Here is a 26,533-nt window from a genome sequence, read left to right as displayed (position 1 = left end):
ACTAAAGTGAAATACTAACAACTCTATATAAAAAATATATAAGTAGGCTCAACTGTCACAACTGACCCCATCTTGGGGTTGCTTGTGACACTGTTAGGGTTGGTTGTGACATGCTTAACCAGCGTACAAGTCATTATCAGAATCGCAATTTTGACATATAAAAAACGGATCTTTTTTGATACATTCCTCATGAGCCCAGTACATTGAATCCATGTTTCCCTTGGGAGTGAATTCAATTACGGTTCTCCACAAGCTAGACAAAATTTGTTCGTTTCATCACCAGAACTTCATGAAGAAACTCTGGCAGCAACAGGTTTCGATGGTTTGTGCTTAGACTGGTTCGTTGATTTGCTCTTGCAAATAAATCTTTTAGCACCTGACTCATTGGCCTTTTTCTTCAATTCCTTCTCCTGTTTTTCTTGTATTCTTCTTCTAATTGGCTTTATTAGGTGTGTCGGTCCAAATTGCAGCTCGGTCACGTTTGCGTCCTTTCCTAGTTCCGACTCGCTTCTCTGCTTTTGGTTCTGAACGTAAATCTTGTGGTGAAAAATAGGTTCTGCATTCTCCTGATGGTCCGGGTAAATTTGTTTTATCTAATAGAATATTATCTTCAGGACTCAATTCTGGACATGAATTTAAAATCATGGTCGAGTTTCTGGGAGAAGCTCCAGGGGTCACATTATGTTTGGGTAAAGAAACGATTTCATTCGCAGTCTCTCGACCTGCAGCGCCAGGTATTTCTTCTTTCTTTTGAATGGATAGTCAGCTAAATCGTTCTCCATACTATCTGGCAGAACCTGTCGATTTCGTTTGTATCCCGCTTCAAGAGGTGCTTGGTTGTTACCTGAAAAAAAAAACAACGAACGTGATGATCAGGCGAGGAAATGAAACAAAAAATTGACCGTCAAGGTTTCTCTTCCGCTTGTAGAATCTTTGTAAAGTCACACGATTAATTTGGAACTGGTCAGCAACTGAACGTAGAGATCTATGATTTATTAAAACTGATGCTTGCTCAAAAACGTCCAAAGGCGTCTTTCCCCTATCTGTTTTTCGTTTATACGTTCTCATTATATTTCTGGAAATCATATAAGCATTACTTTCCAAATACTGAAACAAATACGGAACACATGCGGGACTGGCTGTGATAGTCACAACTTACCCCAAGTTGAATGTCACAACCAACCCCAACACGACATCTTTGTTTTTTTGCCTTCTTCTTGCCAAAAGGACATTGGAATTTAAAAAATATGAAAGAAACAAGAATCCACATACCTTAATGATCGCTTTTCCACAGAAACGTTAAGAAATAGGCTTGAAATGCCACTTGTAGAAATCTTTTACTGGAGGCGACAATTTTTACTTTGCACTGTTAAAAACACAATATTGCGTACAGCAGACGACCACTTGCTCGCCCGGTAATAGGAATTATACCTGTGTCCTATGATGAGACGTTGTTTATTTCACCACTGACTATGCGCTGTTGCCATAACATCTACGAAAGTATTTGCGTCTGTAACAACTAACCCCTGTCACAACCAACCCCGGTGTACTCTACCGGACATGTCTGGTCTTCAATTGATTACAAAATGCAGACTGCTAGTCATTATATTCATGAAACTGTGTAACTAACGAGCCCATGCTGGAAACCGATTCGTATCTCTATCTGAAATGAATATAGTCGATTTTTCGATAATACAGGATCCATGGAGTTCCACTTTTCTGTAGATGGATTTGTCTATATTGATGTAAAATTTCATTTGACAAACTGGGTATTATATTACCAGGTGGTATTGCATGTTTTTATCCGCCTGAAAGGCAGACAATTATAACAAATAAAAAGACTACAGTTTTTGTTTATTGAAGACCAACCAAGTCCAGCCAAGACCAAAATACCGAAATAGCTGTCTGTCGGTTGTTACTTTAGATTGAAGGAACATGCTAGATCGTTAAAAATTCTATTCATTTTGTTGCAAGTAACCAATAAACGTTATTTATAATGAGCCCCGAATTACGTACAACTCGTGAAATATGCGGCTACCATATATTCATCCTATTGAAAAGTTATTTGGAGCAACTGTAGAAATTTCATGATGTTTAATGCTTTATAATTCTACAGTTGATTTTCAGATTTCTCGACTTTCATATTGAAATTAGAAACTTACCTTCAGTCAACCTTGATAAAACGATTGGATCCATGCAATCCTCGCTCCCGGATATTGTGATTCCAAGGGGCCCACCACACCTGTGGAGTTCCACCGTATATACAACGCTATCCAAGAATAAATTTGAGTTTTCCGTTTCCGTTTTCTCCACTTTTAGCGTCACGATATCGTTCGTGGAAGTTTGGAGGATATCGAAGGCCGTTTCCAGACTCAGGTGGTCCAACGGGTGATTGTCGATGGCCAAGAGGCGGTCACCAGCATGAAGAGTACCCGTTCTGTGAGCTACTGATCCTCGACGTATCTCGGATATGACAAACGGCTCGTCGGGTTTAGTTTTTGATGCTGAAAAGAAGGAAATCAAATCACAATAATGACTTCTATGATAGAATATAAAGTCAGTAACAGTTTTTTTACTAACTATAAATAGGCCGTGCTTCATCCTATATAGCACTTTATGATTAGCAGCGATCACTGGCGTTTATATGTATTTTCATCATCAGCATTGCACCAGTGCAGAGCCGCGGCAATATGGCCCTTTACTGCATGTAATTCAGTTGAATATTTTCGAGGATAATACAGATTTAAAATGCACCGACATAGCGGTGGCGGCGGTACCAGCCTGGGTGCCGGTGGCCTATTTATAGCGCGTCAAAGGCCGCGCTCCGCCTTATATAACTTTATGATTGGCAGCAATCGAACACGTTTATATGTATATTTAGTATCAGTATTGCACCCGTGCGGAGCCGGAGCGGTTCGCTAGTTCAGAATGAAACGTCAATTCGGGATATTTCTGTAAACTTTACACTTCAATAACTTTAAATGGCTTCGCACTGTAAACAATTTGTTGTTCCTCGAAATATTGTTGTGAAATATGCTGACCGATCCATAAACGGTTCGTCAGTACCTACCTACACGCCGCAATAAAACCTTCCAACTCTACTTTCGCAGCTTGAGATGAAATACAGTGATACAACAGTGTTACCAAGTGCAGAATTAACATAAAGGATGGAGACACAATCCTAGTTCTGATAGTTGCTCTTTCAAAAAAATTTATATTGATTCTTCAATTCAAAGTATCAGGATGATATGTTCTCTTGTCAAATGTTTGAAACTCAAGTGTTAGTTTTGAAAATTAAGGTGAATAGATGTTAAACTTTCTTACCTGTGATGGTTATACCTAGTCCTGCCCCTCTTTTAGGAAGTCTGACCGTGAAAATTCCGCTAGAAGGTACGATCGTATCTGCCACATCAAACTCAACTTGGAGAGTGACTTTTCCAATCCCAGTCGGTTCGTTTCCCAATTCCAATATGGAGTTAATTTCCTGAAGGGTTAAGTTGGGTTGATGATTGACGGAGATTAGACGGTCACCGACTTGCAGACAACCACATCTGAAAAAACACCAATTCATGTAATCATGTACGACAGGGATTCAAATAATGAAAGGGGTGTGAAAGGAGAATTGGTGTTATCATTCATAATTCGTCCACCCACCCGTATCAGCACAAAGTAGCAGCTTTCAACAGTATAATCCACAGACTGATGTGCCCTTGTCAGAGGCGAATTTCAATAACGAACTGAACATAATAAAACAAATAGCCGTCAACAATGATTACGACAGCAAATTTATAGAACCATAACCTGCTTAGGTCAACCAAGTACAAATATTTCAAATTTTCTGCACAACAAAGGTGAAAATATTGCTTTCAGAACCAACAACAACTTAGGCATGCACATTAAGAATAACAAAGATAAAAGCTCAGTTTCAGAAAAATCGAGAGTGTATAAATTATCATGTGGGTCATGTCCGATGTTTTAATATAGGATAAACTGAAAGAACGTTCGAAGACCGCATCAAGGAACACAAAAATAGTTTCCAGAATAGAAAAACAAATTCCACATATGCCATTCATTTCATCACAGAGGGACATGAGTTCAACCATGAGTTCAAGCCCCTCCATTTCTAGAAGATAGGTTTGAAACTCAACCTGTTGGAGAGTATGGAAATAAACAAATCCAAAAACTCTCTGTATCTTATGAACGATCAAACTGAATTGGATAATTCACCATTTTTGAATCTGTATATTTATTGAATTCATACCTGACCTTTTCAGGTAGATTCACTCATTGGAAAGTAGGCATACAAGTAGGTAATATGTCAGAACATAAAATAGTTGTAATTTAGAAATAACTTTTAGTTCACGCTTGAGGAAGCTATTGTATAGCTAAAAATCATACAATAAACTGTATTGATTAGTTTTGATATGTATTTTCATCAAGTATCAGTCAGTTCTATTCGAAATAAATTATTTATAATACGAGCTGAGATCGTACTGCTATTTGTAAAGGGTCATGACAACAGTAATTATAACTTGTAATACCACTAGTGCTAGAATGATTTTTGGAAATTTTTTCAAGGTCACGAATATTTTCAAAGTTTTCTTAAAATATTCATGAAAAATAAAAATCTTTCGAAGAACATTCAAGTATGCGAAGTTTTCGATGAGTACATTTCACAACTGGCTTACCTTGGCTCACTGCAAGCTTGAGAATGAGGCCCCAGAGAAATTTGAGAAAACTAGAGAGTTGTATCACTGGAACTACTATAAGGAACTCAGAAACTTAACAATCAAGATTATTTTGAAGGAAAAAAGCCTACTTCAAATATATAATTCAACAAATTTTAAAATTATTGCGTAACATCAAATTAGAAATTGAAAATATTTGTTAAATAAGGCAGTATGAATGGAGCATGCCAATACTCTGTACCAATAGCCTTAGACTCAATAGATAGTAAAAGGAGTGAATTTTTATTCCGTTTGTTGGCTGAAATTGGAAAGACTGAGTGTTTTCTTTCTGATTATTCCGATAGAAACCTAAAGTTTCATTGTTGACTCTTCAACTTTTTCTGTGAACTTCTGATGAAGTACTTATTTGTGTAATAAACGTTAGACAAATTATCAAGAATCGGTGGAGTAGGCTTTCCATGTATATGTTTCCATATACCTTTCTGACTGTGCTGATTTTTTGTGAAAGCCATTTTCCGGGTGTTTTGGCCGTAGTTTGCAGGTTTTTATGCCTGACCTTTCGTCTACCACTGCGGTAGACATTATCAAAGGCGATGTCATGACTGCCGCAGTGTCCGAGTTGATGCTGGAGTTGTTGTTCTGTTGTTTCCAACGCAGACATTACGATGCTGGTATTTGGGCCTGGTTTCATATTATTATTGATAGGTATGGCTTGGTATCTCTTAATTTGACTACATGACCTTGTTTCTGAACCATTAAGGGCAGGTAGCCAGATTTTATTTTATTTTTATTTCTATTGCTTCTCTATATATTCTTGGATAGTAATTTTGAGTTTTATCGAGTATGTGTGTAAATCCGAATGAGATAATGTGGGCGCCTTCTTTATTTAGAGCATGTCCAATTCTTAATGGAACGAAAACTCAAGGGACTCTAACTTTCTTTGACGTTTTTGTAACAGACGTAAAGATGGTACATTGGACCACAGAGTGTACAGGAAACCAACACATACAGATAGGTACCTGAACACCAATTCTAACCACTAGCCACAACAAAATAAAGAGGTAATTAAAACGTTGGTTGAGAGACTACGATGTATCTGTGAATCTGAGAGTCTTCATGAGGCACTTCTGTACTTTCTTCTCAAGCTTATTTGTCTCAAACCTCGAATATGTTACCTTGGAATTGATAGATATTTTTTTCAATTTCATCTGCAGACCTTGGCAATTTTATTCATTCGGCGAAATAACCATTTCTCCTGTTTCTCTCGGTGGTACTTTTCCTGTGCCTTTTCTTAAGGCGATAAAAATAATTTTCTGCAATTTTTCACATCAATGTTAAGCATTGATGTGTATTCTTTCGAATTGATTTTGGAGTGACTGACCAACTTTTATATTGAAGAACTTTTGTCGTTCTCTGTTTCTTCCATAGGGTGACCTTGTCGGTATTGAACCATCTGTCTGATACCACGAAGGAAATAAACGTGTTTATGAAGTTCGTTTCAAATACTGCTGCTTTTCCTTTTCGTAGCTCGCCATCGCTCACAATTATTGTGATGCGCTGATATATAAGAATATATTATTTATTCACGAAAAAAACAATCAAAAGCTGACGATACCCTTTCGCAATTTTTCCAACTCGAATACCACGGTGGGGTATGTCACACCCCGAAACACTTTCAAGACTTCTAGACGCTATTTAATGTGAATCGTGCAATGATATGTATATGGGTATGTCATACCCCACCGAGGTAACGAAGGGTTTAAGCCACTTGGAGATGCTCCAATTCTTCTTGTAGGTGTTCCAGTTCACATAAAGTGCAAGAAGATGGTAAAGGGACAACAGTGCAATGCACTTTTACGTCATTAACAGGTAATAACACTTCGGCTAATAGCAACGCATCAACAAGAGAGATGGACTACATAGGAGTCAACAAACATAATTATAACCTACGAACTAGAAATCATCAGTCATCGGTGAATCATCAAGATAAATAAACCTCTGAAGAAGCCAGTCACTCGTACTGGCGAAACGTTAGGCTGTAGTTCCAAACTACGACGGCCTTCAAACCCGAATGAATATAGTAGCAATAATTATTGGAACTGTTAATATTTTTGGCTGTACTTCATTATTATTAATACGAAGTCACAAATATGGAATTTTTGGTATCTAAATAAGTAAAAAAAGATAAGGGTGATGTTTATATGTATTAGTGTCCAAGAGTCCACCTCAGGGTGACTCTGCATTTTGAAGATCACAACCATTTGTGTCACTAGATATGTTTATGAAATACTAAATTCGTTGACGATTTTATTCTCACCTATATGCTGGCGAATCTGTCACGATTCTGGATATCAAGATATCTGCAGATCTGTTCTCCGTATGATCTCCAACAGAAACAGCTAAACCGTAACCATATCCTCTTTCTGACGTCAACGTCACATTGAGAGATTCTGGATGGGATACACCTCTGTTATTTGGACAGCCGCAGTAGTTTACACCTGTAAAATGAAGAACTGGGTAGTGATTTGTTTCCTTCAATGAAAGTCAAAATGATCGTATTTTCCCAAAAATTTTAAAATTTACGAATTCCTTTGGAATAGGACTAAGTGAAACTTCAGAAGGAGCAAAAAAATTTAAAAAAATAATTTTGTGCTAGAAATACCCAACTTATCAAGTTCTGTCATGCATAGGTTATACATGCGAAGTGAGGTTTTATGTATAAGTTTTTTTCTTTTGGTGATGTCAGTTCAAATGATGAGTTAATGAGGTAAGTTTATTCCAAGCCATTTTGCATTCAACAAAAATACCAATATAAAGGTTGAATATTTGGGAGTGATACCAGATCCTAGGCTAACCTGAAACCAAAATTATAACAAGATAAAAAAAAAGGAAGAGGTGGCAGTGACGCTGTCCTTTGCGGATAGAACCGGACATGATGTATTGACTCTATGCAATGGTGGTTTAAACCCATGAAAACTCAAGCTTCTTTGGTATTCTGGGTGATAAGAACGACAATAATGAACTGAGCAAGTTACTCGTTTGAGAATAATGGGTGCAGAAAGAACCGCATTACCAGCAGCCTCAGAGACAAGTTTGAATCTACCTCTTTTACATCTTTTGATAATGGGGGAGAGAAAAGTTAGCCGAATCAGATAGGAAAAAACAGAGTTATAACCGAAAAGAAAGTTTCGAAATATGTGGAGGAATCTGGATCAAACATGTTCATTGTTCAGAAACCATATGACTCCGAAGTATTCTTTCAACTTTGCGGTTGAAGTCATAAACACAATGACAGGAACGTGACTAGGTATTTATATTACGGCTACCCACTTGGTTAACAAACTTCTGTTTTGTGCATGCAATTCTGCCATCCGCATGGAATGTTAATTGTATATCTTAATGGAATATGTGGATCAATATTTTCACAGAAAGCCGAGCTGCACCTACTGGTCTAGAAATGTGGTGACGAACTGAAGGAACTTGGTGTACAAAAATGAACTGGATGGGTGCCAGAATACTCAGGAACCATAGTGTGTTGATGAGGATGTTGAAAATAGATCATCAAATTCATATATAGACCCTGGATCAGCCAAGGGGATACCAAAATATCTGGTACTGGACCAGACCAGAAAATGTGTTGATGATAATATGAAGAATACTGTGAAACTATATCTGGAAGGTTTATGTTGGAATTCTGATTTTGACAATACTTCATTTACTTCATTAACTGATCATTCGAACTGACGTCTCCTAAAGAAAAACAACTTTATTGTGAGATTTTCTCTGAACACTTTACAAAACAGCAACACGTGTTTCAAGATACCTACAATAGCAACTGTATAGCGAAATACGTGTTGCGGTTTTATGAATTGTCCAGTGGAAATTTCACAATGTATTGTTTCTTGAATACGTTATGAATTTTCATTGAGTATCGACTAATTCCATCGCATATAAAACGATTTTGGAGGTTGATAATTTGGATAATCCAGTAGAAATATGAGAAATGTATCAAGTATTTTCGAAAAATCGTTAAATCACTTTATATGATAACTATAAATTGTTGCTGAATTTAATGGGCATTTCATCACAAAATCAGTTTTACCACCACTCAGCGACACCTATGAACAACTGTAAGCAGTCTTCAGGAGACTCATAATAGGACGTCATCTAAAATACCTTTTCCAGATGTGTATTCACTTCTTAAGCTGAAAAAAGTTGATTAAAATTGAAGTAACCTTTCAAATTATTGTAATAATTCCGATAAAATTAAATTCAGTTGACTTCTTTTCCATAGTAGAAGTTACTACACATTGTTCTCATCCATATTGAAATCCAGGATACTTTCTTTGTTCCGTTCATGCATTTTCATCAAATTGTCAGTTTCGAATTCTTTATCGGCCCCTTTTCCGAAAGAGAACCGTAATTTTCTTGCCACGTTCCGCTTATAAAAGACTGAAAATGTAGTTTCCTTTCATTTCTTTATACCCATATTTCATATAAATAATTCTTTTCATAGAGTAGAAAATTTAGTATTTCTGTATTTCATCATTCGCCGAATACTGGAATTCAGAACATTCATCCTATGTCTTTTCGTTTTATTGCATGTATTCAATCCCTGAATTATTGATTTTTTTGATGCTTCAGATACTCGTTGGGAAATGCGACAACGACGAAGGCGCAACATAAATAAAAACTGCATTTTCTTAAAAAGTTACCTTCCACTGAGTGGGTACATATAGTTAGCGTTTTCGCAAAACTGAATCAAGCAGGATTGCCTTCATTTCATGAATAATAAAAAAACGCATGATTCGGCTTCATGTTGAATGTATTTAAAGTTTTTATAGGATGGAAAGCCAAAATGAACCAGAGATACAATTTCGCAAATGTTAACATTTTCAGGACACAATGGTCAAAACGTCAATAATGGCAATATTGAATTTCTGATTAATTTGGATATGTAGCAAGTGAAGCAACTATTATGTCAAAAATTATTCAGTAGCGGGTCACAAATATATTTAATAACTTACCACATGGAAAAATGACTAACCTGTTTCATTTTCCTCGTTCGTGAAAGAGCTGGCTGTGGAAATTACGGAAAATTAAATCACCTTGTGATCCCTGGTAGATATTGTATTTGTAAAATACTGTATTTGAAACATATGATTTTTGTAAAACATCAATAGGTCATATTGTTTCGAACTATCGCCGTCACTAATGCTAAATCTTTATGAAGGTTTTCAATAAGTGAGTAGAACGTTTGATCAAATTGAATAACCTCATTCAATCATTCAAAATTATAATAGAACACTGTCAAATTCAATTGTACTTTATAATTATCGCACTTATTTCACTTGCTCATTACCGCTTGTAACCTCTGAAATAATGTGCGACCGGAACTAATGTTCAAATCGACTAATCTCTACGAACTGATCTAATATATCTATGCAACTTGACGCCCTTGTATATAAACGGGAAATTTCTTGTAGTACATTGCGATGGTGATGATACAGATTACAATTTGGAAGTCTGATTACCTTCTTCAAAGAGGCAACTTTGGGAGTGCAAGTGCAAAAGTTTGCATAATCATGATGTTACCAACGGGGAGGAAGATCATCATTGTCGAAAGCCAATGTTTATATGTCAGTGACCAGTGGTTTGTACCATATAGTTAAGTGGATTATATACTCGTAAATCAAAACTTTATCCGTTTGGTCACCAAGAAGGCAGCTTTTCATCTCATTTGTGGTTTGAAACAAAATACAATCATAATTCTTGAATAAAGTCTCTTTTCATGGTATGTTTTTCTACCAAAGCAAGAGCTATTACATTTGCGGCATCATTTTCGCCAAGTTCCTTCTTTTCTTTGTTGAGGTCAAGAAAACAAGAAGTTTTTCAATTATTCTCATTATAGTGATACGTGTAAGACTGGAAAATCCTGCACCTTTTCTCTCAGTGCAATTGAAGGGGTGACTGTTAAAAAGTAACTTGTTCACTTTTTGTTATTTTGATAGAAACTCAGAAAGCTTTCTGAACTAAATAGTGGAATCACATGATTTTTACAGCATGTTATCATTTCTCAAAAAAAAATTCAAATGACAGAGGTTTCTTAAACACTTTTTAACAGTTCCGGTTATCAGCACATTTGGGTGATGAAAACAATGAACTAAATATGTTGAACCATGTTTATTTGGATGATTTTCAAGAAAGACGCATAAAAAACCTAGTAAACCTAACGTAAACCAAGTGGAAACCCAGAAAATTCCAAAACGAACAATATTGAAAGATAGGTTGTTTTTGTTCATAAAATTCAATTAACTCGTCTTCTTCAGCAGAAGTTTCCATTGTCGTGGGCCGAAGGACCACGCATGTGAAAAATATCATATATCGAGAAATTGAGATCCTTTTTCACTCCAAAATGTACGTTCATCCTTGACTTTGAAAAAAACTCAGGTCTTTCACAATCGCCCATTCAATTTGCCAAAGCCCCTAATTCCGAACAAAGTAAATTATCTGCTGTAACATTGAAATAATTTGAAATTATTACTACAAATTGTAACCTGTTTATATGAACTCATTTTACGTAGATCAATAGTATAATTTCATTTTATCTGAAATTTTGTTTGGTGTCACAATTTCTCATCCTTAATGATTTTTCTCACTAACATTTTGACGTATCATGAACAAAGAAAGGTATATGCTTCATAAAGAACAAATATTCTTGAAATCCTTCTCTCACTAATCAGAACACAATTCAATAATTTCAAAATAAAACGCACCTCTTGTAACATCACTTCTGTAATTATGTTTTTTGACCGTGGGCTGCAGGTTTTTATGCATGACATTCCCTAGTACTACGGTAGACATTATCAAAGGCTATGTGGTAACGGTCGCTGTGCCCGAGTTGGTGCTGGAACTGCTGTTTCCGTTTCGAATGCAGTAACTACAATGCTGTGGAAAGTCATCTTGGTTTTGATCAGGTTGGAGCCTGGCTCCTTTACCCTTTCAACTGGTGTTTGTCAGAGGGACAAATGGGTCCTAACTGGTGGTGGCATGGCGACATGAATATTCTCAGACATCAGTCCCGCCCTTCACGGTGTACCCCTACCCGGCTGAAGTGAAATGGATGAAAAAATTGTTCACTCGACAGAGTGTCGGGAGGAGTCGTCTACTGCATAATCTATAGCTTCTCTAACTAACGGATTATCGTGAGTTTCTGCGCAATCAAAAACTCGCTGATTCCTCGACTAAATGGACTGCCCAATGGAAGGTAACTGCAAACCTCTGCGGATGGCTTCATTCCGCACGAACCACGGAGCATTCACGATCATCCGTATTATCTTGTTTTACAATATCTCCAGAATGGAGATATTAAATGGAGGGGCTTGTCCCCAGATGCCTGAATCATACATGATGACAGGCTTGAACATCGTGTTGTAGATGGTAATTTTGTTTTTAAGGCTCATTTGAGATATTCTGTTGATCAGAGGGTACATTCTAGCTTTCCGGCCTTCGATCCTTGATTTAACGGATATAATGTGCGGGTTCCAGTGCGTTCTTCTCATGGTTATCGCCTGAGTTTTTTCTGGGTTCTCTCAGATCTTCCACTCGAGGTACCAGCGCTCGAGGTCGTCCAATGCACGTTGCATGTAGACGATCCCGAACTCCCGACCCATGGAAGATGAGAGGAGAGCCGCCTCATCGGCATAGAGAGACACCTTCACACGCTCGGACCTTGGGAGGTCGCTGGTGTATAGCGAGTATAACTTGGGAGAGAGCACAGCTCCCTGTGGCACTCCAGCGAGGATCTCTATGTTGCCAGACAGAGCCCTCTACTCTAATCTGAAATGTTTTGTCTACAATGCTTGTATCTGACTCTGGTTTCATATACTTATTAGTAGGCGTGGCTTAGTTTCTCCCAATTGGATTACCTGACTTTGTGTACCTTTGTGTAGCCAGATTTCATTATTGTTCATTGCCTCTTTTTTTCTATTTCCATAGAATCTTTATAAAAAATTGATAATAATCGCACACAAGTATTTGAATGTTGAATTGAGAATCTACATTGAATTTAATAACATATATTCTTCATACAATAGAAAAATAAATTGACTGGATTAGTGATCCAATAATTTTTTCAAGAAGAGTTAGTTGGTAACAGGATCTTTGTTTGCTTGAGTTTCACAATTAATAACGTTCTCGAATCTTCAATATTATCTAATATTACCTGGCTAATTTCACAAATTCGACAAGCTCTTGCAATCCCAAATAAAACAAAAACCTTGGCCATTAAATAAACTTCATCGGGAGCATTATTTAAAAAGTCACTAATATCTGTACTCGTAAATATCGCAGCTTTCTTGGGCGTGTAACCTTTCTTATTTTGTTTCAGAAATGTAATTGGTTTGAAATATTTTGAAATGTCTACATTATCATTGGATTGTAAGATACTTTTAATCATTGAATAATTCGACCAGACTGTTGATGGCTTTTGTTGTGCTAGTTCCGAAAAATAAGCCAATAACACCGTCTCCGAAAAAGAACTGCATGTATTTTTCATTTTCCATTTCATGAATCTTGAATACGCGGTTTCATAAATTTTCCGAGATTTAGCTGGCAATAATTTTTGTGACGCTACTTTCGCTGCTCTACTAAGTCAGGTGGAGTCAGAGAAAACTCGGAATTAGACATTTTTCGAAATAACTACTGACCACTAAGTTCGCAGTTTTCAAATCAAATCACGGATATTTGATTTTCTATTGATTGGCTTCCTAGTAACGCTATAAGTACAACATCCTACCTGTTTAAAAATTTATATTTCACATCGATAATTTTCTGACTTTAACATATTGTAATAATATGTTTTTTTCAATATTAAATCGTCGTTTTTAATGTCACAGAATAAAAATGTGTATTGTACATGGGAAAACAGTATTAGATTTTAGCTCTCGGTGCTAACGAACCCTTCTTGAAAAAATAGTTGACTTTTCTGAAATTTCCGTTATATAAGACTGATGGACAATCATAATTCCTGAGATTTTCAGATCAATATAAAAACTACAGGAAAAATGAAAATTTGAAGAAAAATTATTGTTGCAATAAAATAACAAATAGTTGATTCTCAGAAAGATCCTTGGTGCAGCCCTGCAACTATTACACTCCAATGAGGTTTTTGTGGTTGTGATCATTAAAAATACAATAAAATGTTCACGGCCCTAAATTATTATGGTACGTAGTGGCTTGCATTTAGATCGTTTTTTTAGGTAAATTGTCTTTTAGACGAGCCTTGCGATTCATTTCGTGTTGAAGATAAAAACTTTAATTGCGATATTCTAAGCGTTATCAACGAATAATTACAAATTTTGTTGTTGGAGTATTTCTAATCGACATTGTTATGAATAATCTATCGAGTCTTTATTCTACTATAGAAGTTCAGTTGAAAGAATCGAATACTTAGGATCGGAACAAAATTCCAATGAAAAAATTTGATAAAAGCTTTCATTTCATCGTATAAGCTATAGAAGTCATCGACAATATGAATTGTTGAAATGGTAAATATCTCTATTTTTTTAAGTAAATATTTGGGCAGGAAATAATGAAATAAATAATGAAAATTTGATATTACTTGATAGAACATGGTTGAAAACAAAGTTTTCAACTTCAATGATAATTCAAATTTGTATTGCACTTTCATTATTTCTTATAGGACACGAAAAATCCATTTATTTATATCGATTTGTTCTGAATATTCATTCCTGTCTGATTCATTAAAATATCGTCCGATTTTAAGTATAAAGTATCATTAAAAATATTTCTTTGTTCACTATTTAATTTATTTTTTTTTTCGAGTTTGTCGAGTTTGGTGAATATTTTTCCACATTTGAATAGAGGTAGTTATTTTTATGTTAAAACTGTAACTGTAACTGAAATGTTTTGGTTGGTCTTCTTTGGTTACAATCTCCAAAATTTTCAACTGCAACTGCGGTAGTCATCTTTAGTGGCGTGGTAGAATTACTTTTCTGACTTATAAACTTGACGTTCAAGTGGATAGAAATTGATACAAGTGAAAACAGGTTCTAAACGTTTGCAATACCACATGCAATCGGGATACACACATACAGAACATTTTTACCATTTCAAAAATATGTATCTATTTATTTTTGTATGTACAACATCATTGTGAAGGTCGCAATTTTGAAGATAAGTTCATATAAAAAATAAAACTTTTTATGTATTTCATCAGTTCGGACTTCCATTGTCTAATCTAATATATAAAAATGGATGTTTGTTGGTTGGATGTTTCATAGAGAAGGTTTTTAGGCTATCAGTTTTTCTGTAACTCGCCACTACATGGCGCTGTAGAACAATTTTTTGAAGGCACTGTTCTATAACGCTGCGCACGCCTAAGTTCGTTGATTCTGAGTCTGTCAAAACATTGAAACAGCAGCGATACAGCAACATAGTACTAGTATAATATAAATTGATTTGATAACCCTGAAAAAAAAACAAAAAGATTAACCGAAAATAACAATTTTATTAAACAGAAAACTGAAATTACAAAGAAATAACAACAACAACCAAACAAATAAAAATTGAAATATTAATAAAAGCTGATAAAATTGAAAAATTAAAAATATTGGTAACAAAAAATGAAAAAATAAAAATTAAAAGATTTCAAACCAAGTTATGTCACAACGTTTCGATTGTTAATATCCACAATCGTCTTCGGGTGATAACTGATAACTGAAGACAATTGTGGATACTAACAATCGAAACGTTGTGACATAACTTCGTTTGAAATCTTTCAATTTTTATTTTTTCATTTTTTGTTAATAATATTTTTAGTTTTTCAATTTTTTCAGCTTTTATTAATATTTCAATTTTTATTTGTTTGGTTGTTGTTGTATGTTATTTCTTTGTAATTTCAGTTTTTTGTTTAATAAAATTGTTATTTTCGGTTAACCTTCTTGATTTTTTTTCAGGGTTATCAAATCAATTTGTTAGACAATGGAAGTCCGAACTGATGAAACCACGAAACATTGTCAACCACCTTTAAACAAAATTTCTTATGTTTATGTATTTGTATCTAACGCTAACTGCAGTTTCGTCCTGCAAAGGAGTTTTGAAACTGATACAATAAACTGACACAATTAACAAAATTGACCCTTATATATCTATACACCACTATAGGTAATAACAGACGTCCTTAATGCCTTTAAAACATGAATTATGTTTACCTGTGACAATTTAGTAGTTTACATCCGCAATGCTTGTGAATGTTCAAGGATTCCAAATGATTGAGTTTCCAACCCTTGCCTGCATAGTGCAAAATTTTCGTATCATTTAGATTCGCAAACTTGTGGTTGCATTCCAAGGTATGGTTTGAAAACGTCGAATCATTTTTACCTAGTCTGAAGGACCTTACATGTTCAGCATACCGTTTTGAGAAATTTCCGCCACATTGTCCCACATCAACACTATTACACTTCGGACATTTAAGATTATAAACTTTATATTTATCGTTTGTTTGAAGGTGGTTAACAATGTTTTGTGGTGCATTTCATCAGTTCAGACTCGTTGAGATACGTTGACGACACCTTCATAATATGGAACCATGGGAATGCAGAACTAGACACTTTCCTGAAGCACATCAACAACGTAAGTCCTTCCATCACATTCACAATGTAGAAGAAAGTCCAACACGAATTGCCATTCTGAACCAGGAATCTAACCACCATCAACTGACTAAGAGAGAAATCGTTAAGACTCAACTAGACCGGGCTCTGCAATACAAAGGAAGATCTCGAAAAGGAACTAGGCATTATCAAAAATGTTGAAACAGCCTTTAGCGAGAAGACAGCAAGAGCTCCACAAGAAAGAGAAGCCGCCACAACCAGTACTTGTACTTCCCTACATCAGAGGATTGTCGGAAAGGATCAGAAGGATTTGGTCCGGGTATAACATCAGAACCTGCTTCAGATCTGGGAACACTATCCGTAGCAGTCTCACGAAAACCAGGCTACCAAGAACTGCATTTACCGGATACCCTGCGAGTGCGGAGAATCATACATCGGTGAAACTAAGAGGCCATTGAAAGTTCGCATTGCTGAGCACAAGAAACACACACAGCGAGGAGACACACACAGCGAGGAGAAACCAGCAATCCGTAATAGCAGAGCATGTTTGGACTCATCAACATAACATCAAGTGGGCTCAGGCTGAAATCATCCACATGGAGGAACACTGGTTTAGGAGAAAATTCAAAGAAGCCGCATATATGTTGTCCAATAAAGCATTTAGCTAAGCTAGCGTACAGATACGTAACATATTGAACCTCTAATTAACCGGAACACGACCAACTCCCGCCAAATGGTCAGCTCCCGCTAAAAACCAATGAAGCGGAGAGAGGGAAGAGGGGATAGGTGAAAGTAGTCGAATTACCTATAAATAATCAGATCTTGAAGAAATAAATGATTCCAGTTATCACCCGAAGACGATTGTGTTACTAACAATCGAAACGTCGTGAAATAACTGGGTTTGGAATCTTTCAATTTTATATTTTCAATTTTCATTTCTTATTGATGATTTTTTAATTTTTCAGCTCGTGTTAATAGTTCAATTTTTTTTGTTTTTTTTTGGTTCTTGCTTGTATGTTATTTCAGTTTGTTGCTTAATAAAATAGTTTTTTCAGTTGATCTTTTTAATTTTTTATGGATTCTTTCAGGAATCTCAAATCAACTTATATCATAGACAATGGAAGTCAGAACTGATGAAATGCTCCATATTTATCCATTTTGTCCACTTTATCTTTGGCATTAAAATCAGATAACTTGTCGGCTTGAATGCCATTTACACATTGTTTTTTCTGAAAAATCCTGCAATTGTTGGTGTTTTTTTTACCAAAATATGTTAAAATTACAAATTTTTTGATATTTGATTGTTTGAGCTGGGGTATATTAATCTTTACGTGAATTTGAGGCTTTGTTTTCTGACCAACTTCTGAATTGGATTTTCTTCTGATTCATTTTCATTTGTTTCAGTCTATTGAAAACAAAAATATAATTTCTCGACGCCAGTTTATTTGTTCAGCTTTGCATATAATGATGATTACAAGAGTAGGTTGGACAACTCCTTGATAAACGGCTGCAAATAGTCGAAAATCTACCTGGAAAAACTACGATGATGCTAGAAAAAGTAGAAGTGAACGTCTACAATCATAACGAAATTGACTGTGTTCTTGCAGTACTTCTCAGCACCGCTCTGTGGAGGAGTAGCTACGCAACATTTCGATATTTTCTCCCGAAGAAGGGTCCTGAGTACTGTTGCAGAATAATTTCCTTCATCCATGCAGTACTTGCAGCTGGATTAGGTTGCAGTCAATGTTCTTGGAAAGACCCACCATTCAAACACCCAGAATGGCCTAACAGTGATTTACAGAAAATTGTACTAACAACAAGTTTGGGATACTTCATTCACGATTTAGCATGGTGTTTGAAGTATCAAGCTGAAGATAAACTAATGATCGCTCATCACTTGTATGGAATTTGGGTGCCATCAAGATTCCTTTTCAGGGGTTATGCAGGAGCTATGGCATCCTGCACCTTAGGTGGGTTGGAGTTCTCAAATCCTCTGCTCCAAATCAGGTGGTTCATCAGGACTGAGGGAATGTATCCGTCTTTGTTATTTACCGTGATAGAAACACTTTTTTTAATAGCTTTTGCAATGATTAGAATATTAATTGGCACTTATTATTTGATAATTACTTTGGAATATGCGAGTGAAGAATGGGATATCATTATATTTGGGGGTACAATCCAAGTTATATCTTTTTTGTTTTTTGCTCAAATAGTGAAATATTGGATGGAAAAATACGTTTGGATTCGAAAAAAAAATCAATAGAAAATATAATTAATTTGAAAAAGTTTTGTAATAAATAAAGTTGAAGTGATAGCAGGGGAGCCGACGATGCAAAATGGGGATTTACACGAGCGTCATTGAGACATATTAGGTTGCAAAGCTTAGATGATAAGAAGAAAAAAATGTTATATAATATATACTTTTTCATCGGTGGGAGAAGCGGCTATATATTTTTTAATATGTAAAAAAAATACTGTTGCATGGACATACTCGAGCGCGTCAGATATTGATAGCATCAATGTCCTACGTATTTTGGTATGTTAATCTGATCGTTTGCATGATGTGGGTGGTTGTACGTAAGGGTTAAAAGTGAAAAGAAAAAAAAATAAATCGAGCGCGTCAGATTTCCTAAAGGAGATGAAGCAGTGAAGTTATCAAAAAATATTTTATATACAGGATGTTTATTAAACATGCTGTTACTATACCTTGGACTATTCTAAGGATATTTTATCCTTCGGTGATTTTTGATAGGGCGTTTTGTTTCGAAGATAAGGGGCGAAAAAAATTGCGACAATAACAATTTTGGTAATTTTAAAATTATCAACTTAGCCGAAATGAAAGTATAGCGTACTACATTGGACCTACCAAGTAATAAAAAATTTAACAATTCCGTTGGTACCTATCAACAATATTCCGATTACTACAAACGGCTTCTGACATTCAATTTGAATAGTATGTCTCGTAAGTGATCCTGGTGTTTTTGAAAGAGTTCCGGAGTCGATGACGAGAAGACTTGATTCTTGCATCCGATCGGGAGTAATCATTTTCAACAGTTCTTGTAGATTAAGAAACATTACCTGTAATTTTTGGTTATAAATTCTTTTTCGCTCCGTATCTTTGAAATTAAGCACCGTATCAAAAATCATCGAAGGATAAAATATCCTTAGAATAGTCCAAGGAAATGTGCCGTATGTTTAATAAACATCCTGTATGAATTTTAGGTATCAGTACATTGCACTCTTTCAAACTCTAATATACTAGGTACCCAGTAGAATCATGGCATTTCAAAGTTAGGGTTTTTGAAAGAAATGAACGAAATGAAATATTGCTTTCCATTTTCGATTTCCGAAGCAAATGGTAATATATGGATATATACCAGAAGTTACACCAATAATTATATCAAAAATTTGATCTATTCATCCATCCCTATTTTGAATAAAAACTTATTTGAAGAGTGTATTTTTGAGAAAAATATAGTATTTTCATCATCGAATGATAGTTTGTTTCATCGAAGAATCGAAACCCGAAAATATTTTTCAAATTGTTTCGAATAGAACACTGAGTTTCCGATTCGAAATGTAATATCTATTTGAAAATCCCATTTGGAAAGTAAGGAATTATATGGGTAAATGCTTAGCGGTTCAAAATAATAAAAATAATTTCAAATATTCCATCATTTTGAACATTGAACTTCTCCAGTATAAATTTTGATAACGAAATTTCACAGTTCAATGCATTCGAGACAAATTAATACATCTTCAGGTGAATATGAAAAAAAGATATTTTTCTTTATTCAGGAGACTCAAATTTTACAGCGTATAAAATATTATTGAACAAAGTTTTTTTTTTGAAAATTATTGAAAATCTTCATAGGAAAATAACCTATGAAAATTCTTCATCATCATACGTTTATTTACGAAAGCGTTGAAGGGCCACACAAAAATATTTTTTTCGATTTGTATAATTCTCAGTCTTACAGTCAGTCTCAGACTTACAAGTCAGAATTCTGACTTGTAAGTCAGAATTCTGACTTGTAAGTCAGAATTCTAACTTGTAAGTCAGAATTCTGACTTGTATCTCAGAATTCTGACTTGCAAGTCGAAATTCTGACTTTTATCTCAGAATTCTGTGTTGCAAGTCATAATTCTGACTTGTATTTCAGAATTCTGACTTGTATCTTAGAATTCTGACTTGTAAGTGACTTGTGTGTGCCAGTCTTCACTTACCTACACAGTAGTTTAATGGAGTGAGATCGTCAGAACACAACTACTCCCCTGGCTAATACTACGAAAGGCGTGGGATTGTATCCGATGGGTGTCAGTGCAGGATTCTTCGCAGAAGAAATGCCTGAATATGTTTTTGGCGATACCGCAATTGTATCTCCAGTTATATCGAAAGAAGCAATTTAAACAATGAGAAAAATTTCATAATCTTCATATTTTGATAAATGCAAAAAACCGCCTCATAATACTGAATGTATCATTATTATTCCCTGAGATACAAGTCAGAATTCTGACTTGTATCTCAGAATTCTGACTTTGTAGTCGGCTAGCTTTATGCTTGTATCGTTGTCCGAGTTGATCTGTAATTCAACAGATAAAACGTGCTACCATAGTGTTTATTGTAGTATTTTGAATCAGTATTTATTACAGTATGTTGTTTTGGGTAGGACGCCAATCATCACTCTCAAAAAAAACATTTTGTTCTGTATTTGAGTTTGAAAGTGTAGGTATAAATTAATATTTTTCATTTATACTGTAAACCATTGAATATCTTATTAACAAATGTGCTTTTCGATTATTGATTTCTTAGTGATGCCGACCTAGAAAGCGATATTTTTTGAAAATGACCCAATAAAACTACAATGGAAAATCCTCAAAACATTACGAGGGGGACATGCTGAATAGCCAGTTTAATTTTCATTTACAAGGTGATCAATGGAAAAGTTAACTGTATTCAATTTTCATCTAAGCTATCTCCTAATTTGAAAAAAATAATACAACGATCTTTATGTTTCTCCAACACCTCAGTCAAATTTAAGTCATAATAGTCCTATTTATCGACTTTGTCGGATTGCCAGTGAATATCTTGTTACAGCAGATTTATTTTTTGACGCAATCTCGATATTCAAAAAAAAATAAATGATACTTTATACAGTGCGAGTCTCTAACATGGAACAAATTCACTAAATCAAAGGTGTTGTTTCTTTCGGAAATATGCTCGGACACGTCGATTAGTATTTTAAAGTGCCCTTATTTCAATGCAACAAAAATTATACAGTGTGTCTCAAATATGAGATATAACGTCATCGATAATTTTTTTTAAATGACAACCCTTTTTTTTTAATGACTTCAACAAGTTGCACATGCCTGCCAAATTTCATTTTTTTACTCCTTGTCCTTTGAAAGATATTCAACAAACATAATCTAGTTCAAAAAATGAATTCAAAATCAATAGTCTTTCGTTAACAAGTGTTCAAAATGTCCATTTACTAACTGACAATACCCTAAAGGTAACTGAAACTCGTTTTAAACCTTTCTGATTACTTCGCCGGAAATTAGCCTACACTCCTGTCTTATTCCTTCTTTTAAATCCTCAATATTTGTCGGTTTGGTTTTAAAAACTTTGCTCTTCAAGTAACCCCATAAGAAAAAGTCCAAAGGTGTTGAATCCGGAGACCTAGGTTGCCATTCATAAGGTCCTCTTCTGCCAATCCATCTGCCTGGATATACATTATTCAGGTACTCACGGACAGCTCTAGCAAAATGAGGAGGCGCGCCGTCCTGTTGAAACCAGATGTTTCTATTTGGCACGTCAGCTTCTATAGGACAAGGGAACAAAATAGCCAAATTTGGAACTAGGTCCTTCTGCAAGAATTCTAAATATCTTGCTCCAGTAAGATTTTCTTGGAAGAAAATCGGTCCTATAACTCGATCACCAAAGATCCCTGCCCAAATATTGACTTTTTCTGGATGTTGAGTGTGGCCTTCGCTTATCCAGTGTGGGTTTCTGTCTGCCCAATAACGACAATTTTGACGATTTACATTCAACAAAAACGTTGATTCGTCAGAAAATATAAGTTTTCTTTATGTACAACATTCCTGTCTAGTAGATCCATCATTTTTTCGCAAAACTGAAGTCTTCTATCTGGATCAGTAAGTTCCTGGAGGATTGTTATTTTATATGGATGACATTTTGCAGCTACAAGAACTCTTGCCACTGAAGACTGGCTAATTTCGAGTTCCCGAGCTATCTGCCTAGTGGGGACATGGGGATTTTCTTTGACAGAGAGAAGAACATTTATTTTGATCTCTTCACTGAGCGCACTCCGACGATGTTCATTTGTTTTTCTTAAATGCCCATTTTCCCAGAATTCTGAGATACAAGTCAGAATTCTGAGATACAAGTCAGAATTCTGAGATACAAGTCAGAATTCTGAGATACAAGTCAGAACTCTGAGATACAAGTCAGAATTCTGAGATACAAGTCAGAATTCTGAGATGAAAGTCAGAATTATACAAATCGAAAAAAATATTTTTGTGTGGCCCTTCAACGCTTTCGTATTTATTCGATATTGATAGTACCGAAAAATTTCGGGCCTTGGTTTCAAATAAAATCACAACGTTTTCTTGAAAGAAAATTCATTAGAAAATATCATTTTTAAATAATTTATCTCACCGGTATTTCACTCAAATTACTTTTCATGTATGAAAAATCATAATCATATCAAATCTTCTTCTAGGAATAATGCATTATAAAATAAAATTTCATGGAATTCATTTCGTCTGTAGTTGTTGCATAAAGCATTCGAAAGCCTATATTTAGGAAAAAACGTTTCACGGGGAAGTCAAGTGTGGAATATAGGGAAAAAATCAAGAAACATTGTTTTCGAGTTTTGATTCACCCAGTATTTGACAATAGTTTTTGGCTCAGATCAGAAGCAAGTTTACAGAGGAGATGGATGTTGAGTTTACGATTCCAACTGACCTCTTTGTAAATTTAGTTCAGGAGCGAGTCGGGGTACTTTATAACACCGCCTTGTACCAAATTCTTGAGCGGCGTACGCAGAATCTGTCTTAGGTGGGGGAACAAACCTCCATGAGTAGGTTAGCAAACGTTTGCGCTCAAATGATGATTCACCAAAAGCGAAAAAGCCCTGCACGGCTGAATCTAAGGCATCGTCAGGTGTAGCTGACATGCAAAAACCCCAATATACGGGAAGGTTGTCGTGGGTATGAAGGTGGGAATATTGCAACTTGACTATCCGACTACCTCATTAACAGAGCATATACTTTGTGCCTGCCCCGCTGGGTACCGAATCAGGTCTTTAGAGTTCGGCAGAGCCGTACTCTTACCATCTGAGCTGAAAGACCACTCATCATACGAACTAATCGGCCGAGTGTGAATAGGTGTGAGCCACAATAAACCTTTGCGGGTTGCGGTGGAGGGTCGAATAGACCCACTCACTTTGGACCTAACCTAACCTAACCTACCAAAAAAGAGAATACGAGCGGTACCGAACGATTATTCATTTCATTTGGCTCTAAAGACCTGACCTTGTTGAAAAACTGAAAGGATATTTTTTTATTAGATTCAATATTACTGAATCTATTGGAGATAGCTGAGATTGGTTCGAAAATAATTTTTCACCAAAATATAATATTTTGATATAATTATGCATTGAAAAGATAAACATTTTCTGTTACAGTTATATCGGAAAGTTGCTTTCATTAAAGTAGATTTACTGAAACCATAAAAATTGGTACTTCTGAAATTCGACGTAACGTTTAAAAAGCTGTTTTTTTCAATTTTATTTGTCAAAATTTTGCTTTTCTCCGATAACTAATCGAAATACTAATCACTGTTTCAAAATCCCTCGGTAGACTCAGATGCTCAACATACGAAACAAAATATCAGTTGACATTGACATGTAACTAACCCTCAAAATTTCAGTGACATAAAAAATGATAAAAAATGTAACGAAAAATAATCACATTAATTACGAATCGATCACCGCCGTCATTGTTAGCAGTATATTATGGAGACTAGGGTATAATGCCGTGAGATATTTCCTACCAAGAAAGAATCCGGAATACTGTTGCAGAATCATTTCGTTCATCCACGGGCTGGTCATAGCCTTTATCGGAATCAACCAGTGCTTTCTGATAGACAATCCGTTCAACCACCCCGAATGGCGCACCAGTTACATTCAATCTTTTCTGATGGTAACCAGTTTGGGATACTTCATTCATGATCTGATGTGGTGCCTGAAGCACCAACGGGATGATAAGCTGATGATAGCCCATCATATTTACAGCGTCTGCGCATTATTCAGGATGCTATTCAAAGGTTATTCCGGAGCGCAGGCGACGTGCGCATTGGGGAGCATGGAAATCACGAACCCCTTTCTCCAAGCCAGATGGTTCATAAGAAGCGAGGGAATGTATCCCTCTGTATTATTTTCATCGGTAGAAACTACATTTATGGTGGTTTTTGTGTTGGTGAGGATTGTTCTTGGTACTTATTATATGGTTATCATCTTCAAACAGCCAAGGAACGAATGGGATTTTATTTTCTTATCCTTCACAATTTATGTTATGTCTTGGATATTTTTCATCAGCATAGCTAAATATGCATTGAAGAAATATGTTTCGAAAAAAATACCAATAATCGATCCAGGTAATAAACGAACTTAAATTATTTAAATGTATACTCATTTTTTAGTCCTCAGTTTTCTGTCTCTTTCAAGTGGAATAGTGAACTAAGCACATATTTGGTGACATTTTAAAATTTATGCAAACTTTCACATAAATGATCGCATTTCATCGAATAGGATGCTGAAGATATAAATATAATTTTCTCACTCTATCAGTGTTGTGCTTAACAAAATCAACAACTATACATATACGAGTAGGTCAAAAAATACTCTAGGTTTCAACCTAAAATGTATTTGCAATGTTTTGGTCATACGGCAGTCCTCTCCAGGCTTTAATAAAAATAGCTCTGTCAGGATGGTTCTATCGAAAACTGGAAATTTTCATTCGCAGATCGAATTTTCCTTCATTGACCTGTTTTTATTAACTAGCAGTAGAATGCCATATTCACAAAACAAAAAATACACTTCCGAAATATCATGATGTACACCATTATCAAATTAGATCTAGGTCTAGGTTAGGTTAGGTCAAAAGAGTGTGGATCTATTCGACACGTCACCGCAACCCGCAAGGGTTTTTGTGGCTCACGCTTATGCACCACCGACCAAATAAACCCAGCTTCTTAACGAAGCCGATTATTTTGTATGGTGAGTGGTCTTTTAGGTCAGATGGTAGGAGTACGGCTCTGCCGAACTCTGAAAAACTGAGTAGGTCCCCAGCGGGGCAGGCACAAAGTATGTGCTCTGCTGTTTCATCATTGTCCAAACAGAGGCGACACACACTGTCTTCCGACAGTCCGAGTCTCTGCATATGAAAAAAATAGATCTAACAGATTGATCTGGTTTCAATATCTCTTTATGTACGAAAGCATATAATAAACTGTTAGAATGAATAGAAAAATGATCCTTACAAATAAATATGTTTTTTCTACACCTGTACTATAATAATGCACTTATACGCCCATAATCCGTTTCATTATGAGATCCGTTATGATACAGATTTTTCAAAACGATACAGATTTTTAATCAATAAAAAGACATAATTAAACGGTTTTGTTTAGCTTAACCTGTTTGTTTGGGTCAAATTCAGTGATTGAAGTTTGACCCCCTTCCTGTTGATTGGTCTGACATTTGCTACACATATTTAGTTTCGATACAATTTGATACATTCTGTATTATTGTAAATCCAAAACTGCCGCAGCTACAAAATGGCGGATCATATATTGTTTCACAACCACCTCAATATGATTAATCACCTCAACAATAATGGATTCTACACAATTGCATATGACATAGTTATTTTGTAGACCAGAAAATTTGTTAACACAATATGCGATAGAGCGCAGGATGGGCTCAAATAATTAGAAACATGGTGTAAAGAACACTCACTGTCGATCAATCCGAAAAAGACTTAGATGGTCCACTTCGCTAGAAAAGGAAGTTTACCGGGCTTAAAACCTCCCGAAATCTTCAAGAGCAAACTAAACTTCTCTGAAGAGGTGAAATACCTTGGTACTACCCTCGACAGGACGCGATTGCCTTGTTCAAACATCGCAGG

General features: G+C 35.6%; 2 protein-coding genes across 10 annotated transcripts in view; one reads left to right on the top strand and one right to left on the bottom strand.

The window, feature by feature from the left end:
• The window catches only part of Grip (Glutamate receptor interacting protein), a 398,341-nt gene that overhangs the window by 22,221 nt on the left and 349,587 nt on the right, over positions 1–26,533 (bottom strand). For 7 of the 9 annotated variants that reach the window (XM_074172568.1, XM_074172569.1, XM_074172565.1 and 4 more), the window contains 4 exons: positions 9,736–9,768; positions 7,006–7,186; positions 3,325–3,551; positions 2,163–2,504 (listed from right to left, as the gene is read on the bottom strand). In XM_074172568.1, coding sequence (XP_074028669.1) covers positions 2,163–2,504; positions 3,325–3,551; positions 7,006–7,186; positions 9,736–9,768 — 783 coding nt within the window. The remainder of the gene's footprint in view (positions 1–2,162; positions 2,505–3,324; positions 3,552–7,005; positions 7,187–9,735; positions 9,769–26,533) is intronic. The other 2 variants (XM_074172570.1, XM_074172571.1) reach the window with 1 other exon arrangement.
• Positions 24,226–25,032, top strand: LOC111508077 (TLC domain-containing protein 5). The gene has a single exon (XM_023163501.2). The coding sequence runs from the start codon at positions 24,287–24,289 to the stop codon at positions 25,016–25,018; it is 732 nt and encodes a 243-aa protein (XP_023019269.1). The 5' UTR covers positions 24,226–24,286; the 3' UTR covers positions 25,019–25,032.

The sequence above is a fragment of the Leptinotarsa decemlineata genome, unplaced genomic scaffold, assembly GCF_025532065.1.
Source record: "Leptinotarsa decemlineata unplaced genomic scaffold, Ldec_3_MD MMD2_tig00000133_RagTag_RagTag, whole genome shotgun sequence".
NCBI lineage: Eukaryota > Metazoa > Arthropoda > Insecta > Coleoptera > Chrysomelidae > Leptinotarsa > Leptinotarsa decemlineata.
The sequence above is the reverse complement of the archived record's forward strand: the minus strand, read 5'-3'. Positions and strand labels throughout refer to the sequence as shown.

What these genes read in the sequence shown, in the direction of transcription:
- LOC111508077 (XM_023163501.2), top strand. Translation starts at nt 24,287, where the DNA reads ATGATAAAAAATGTAACGAAAAATAATCACATTAATTACGAATCGATC.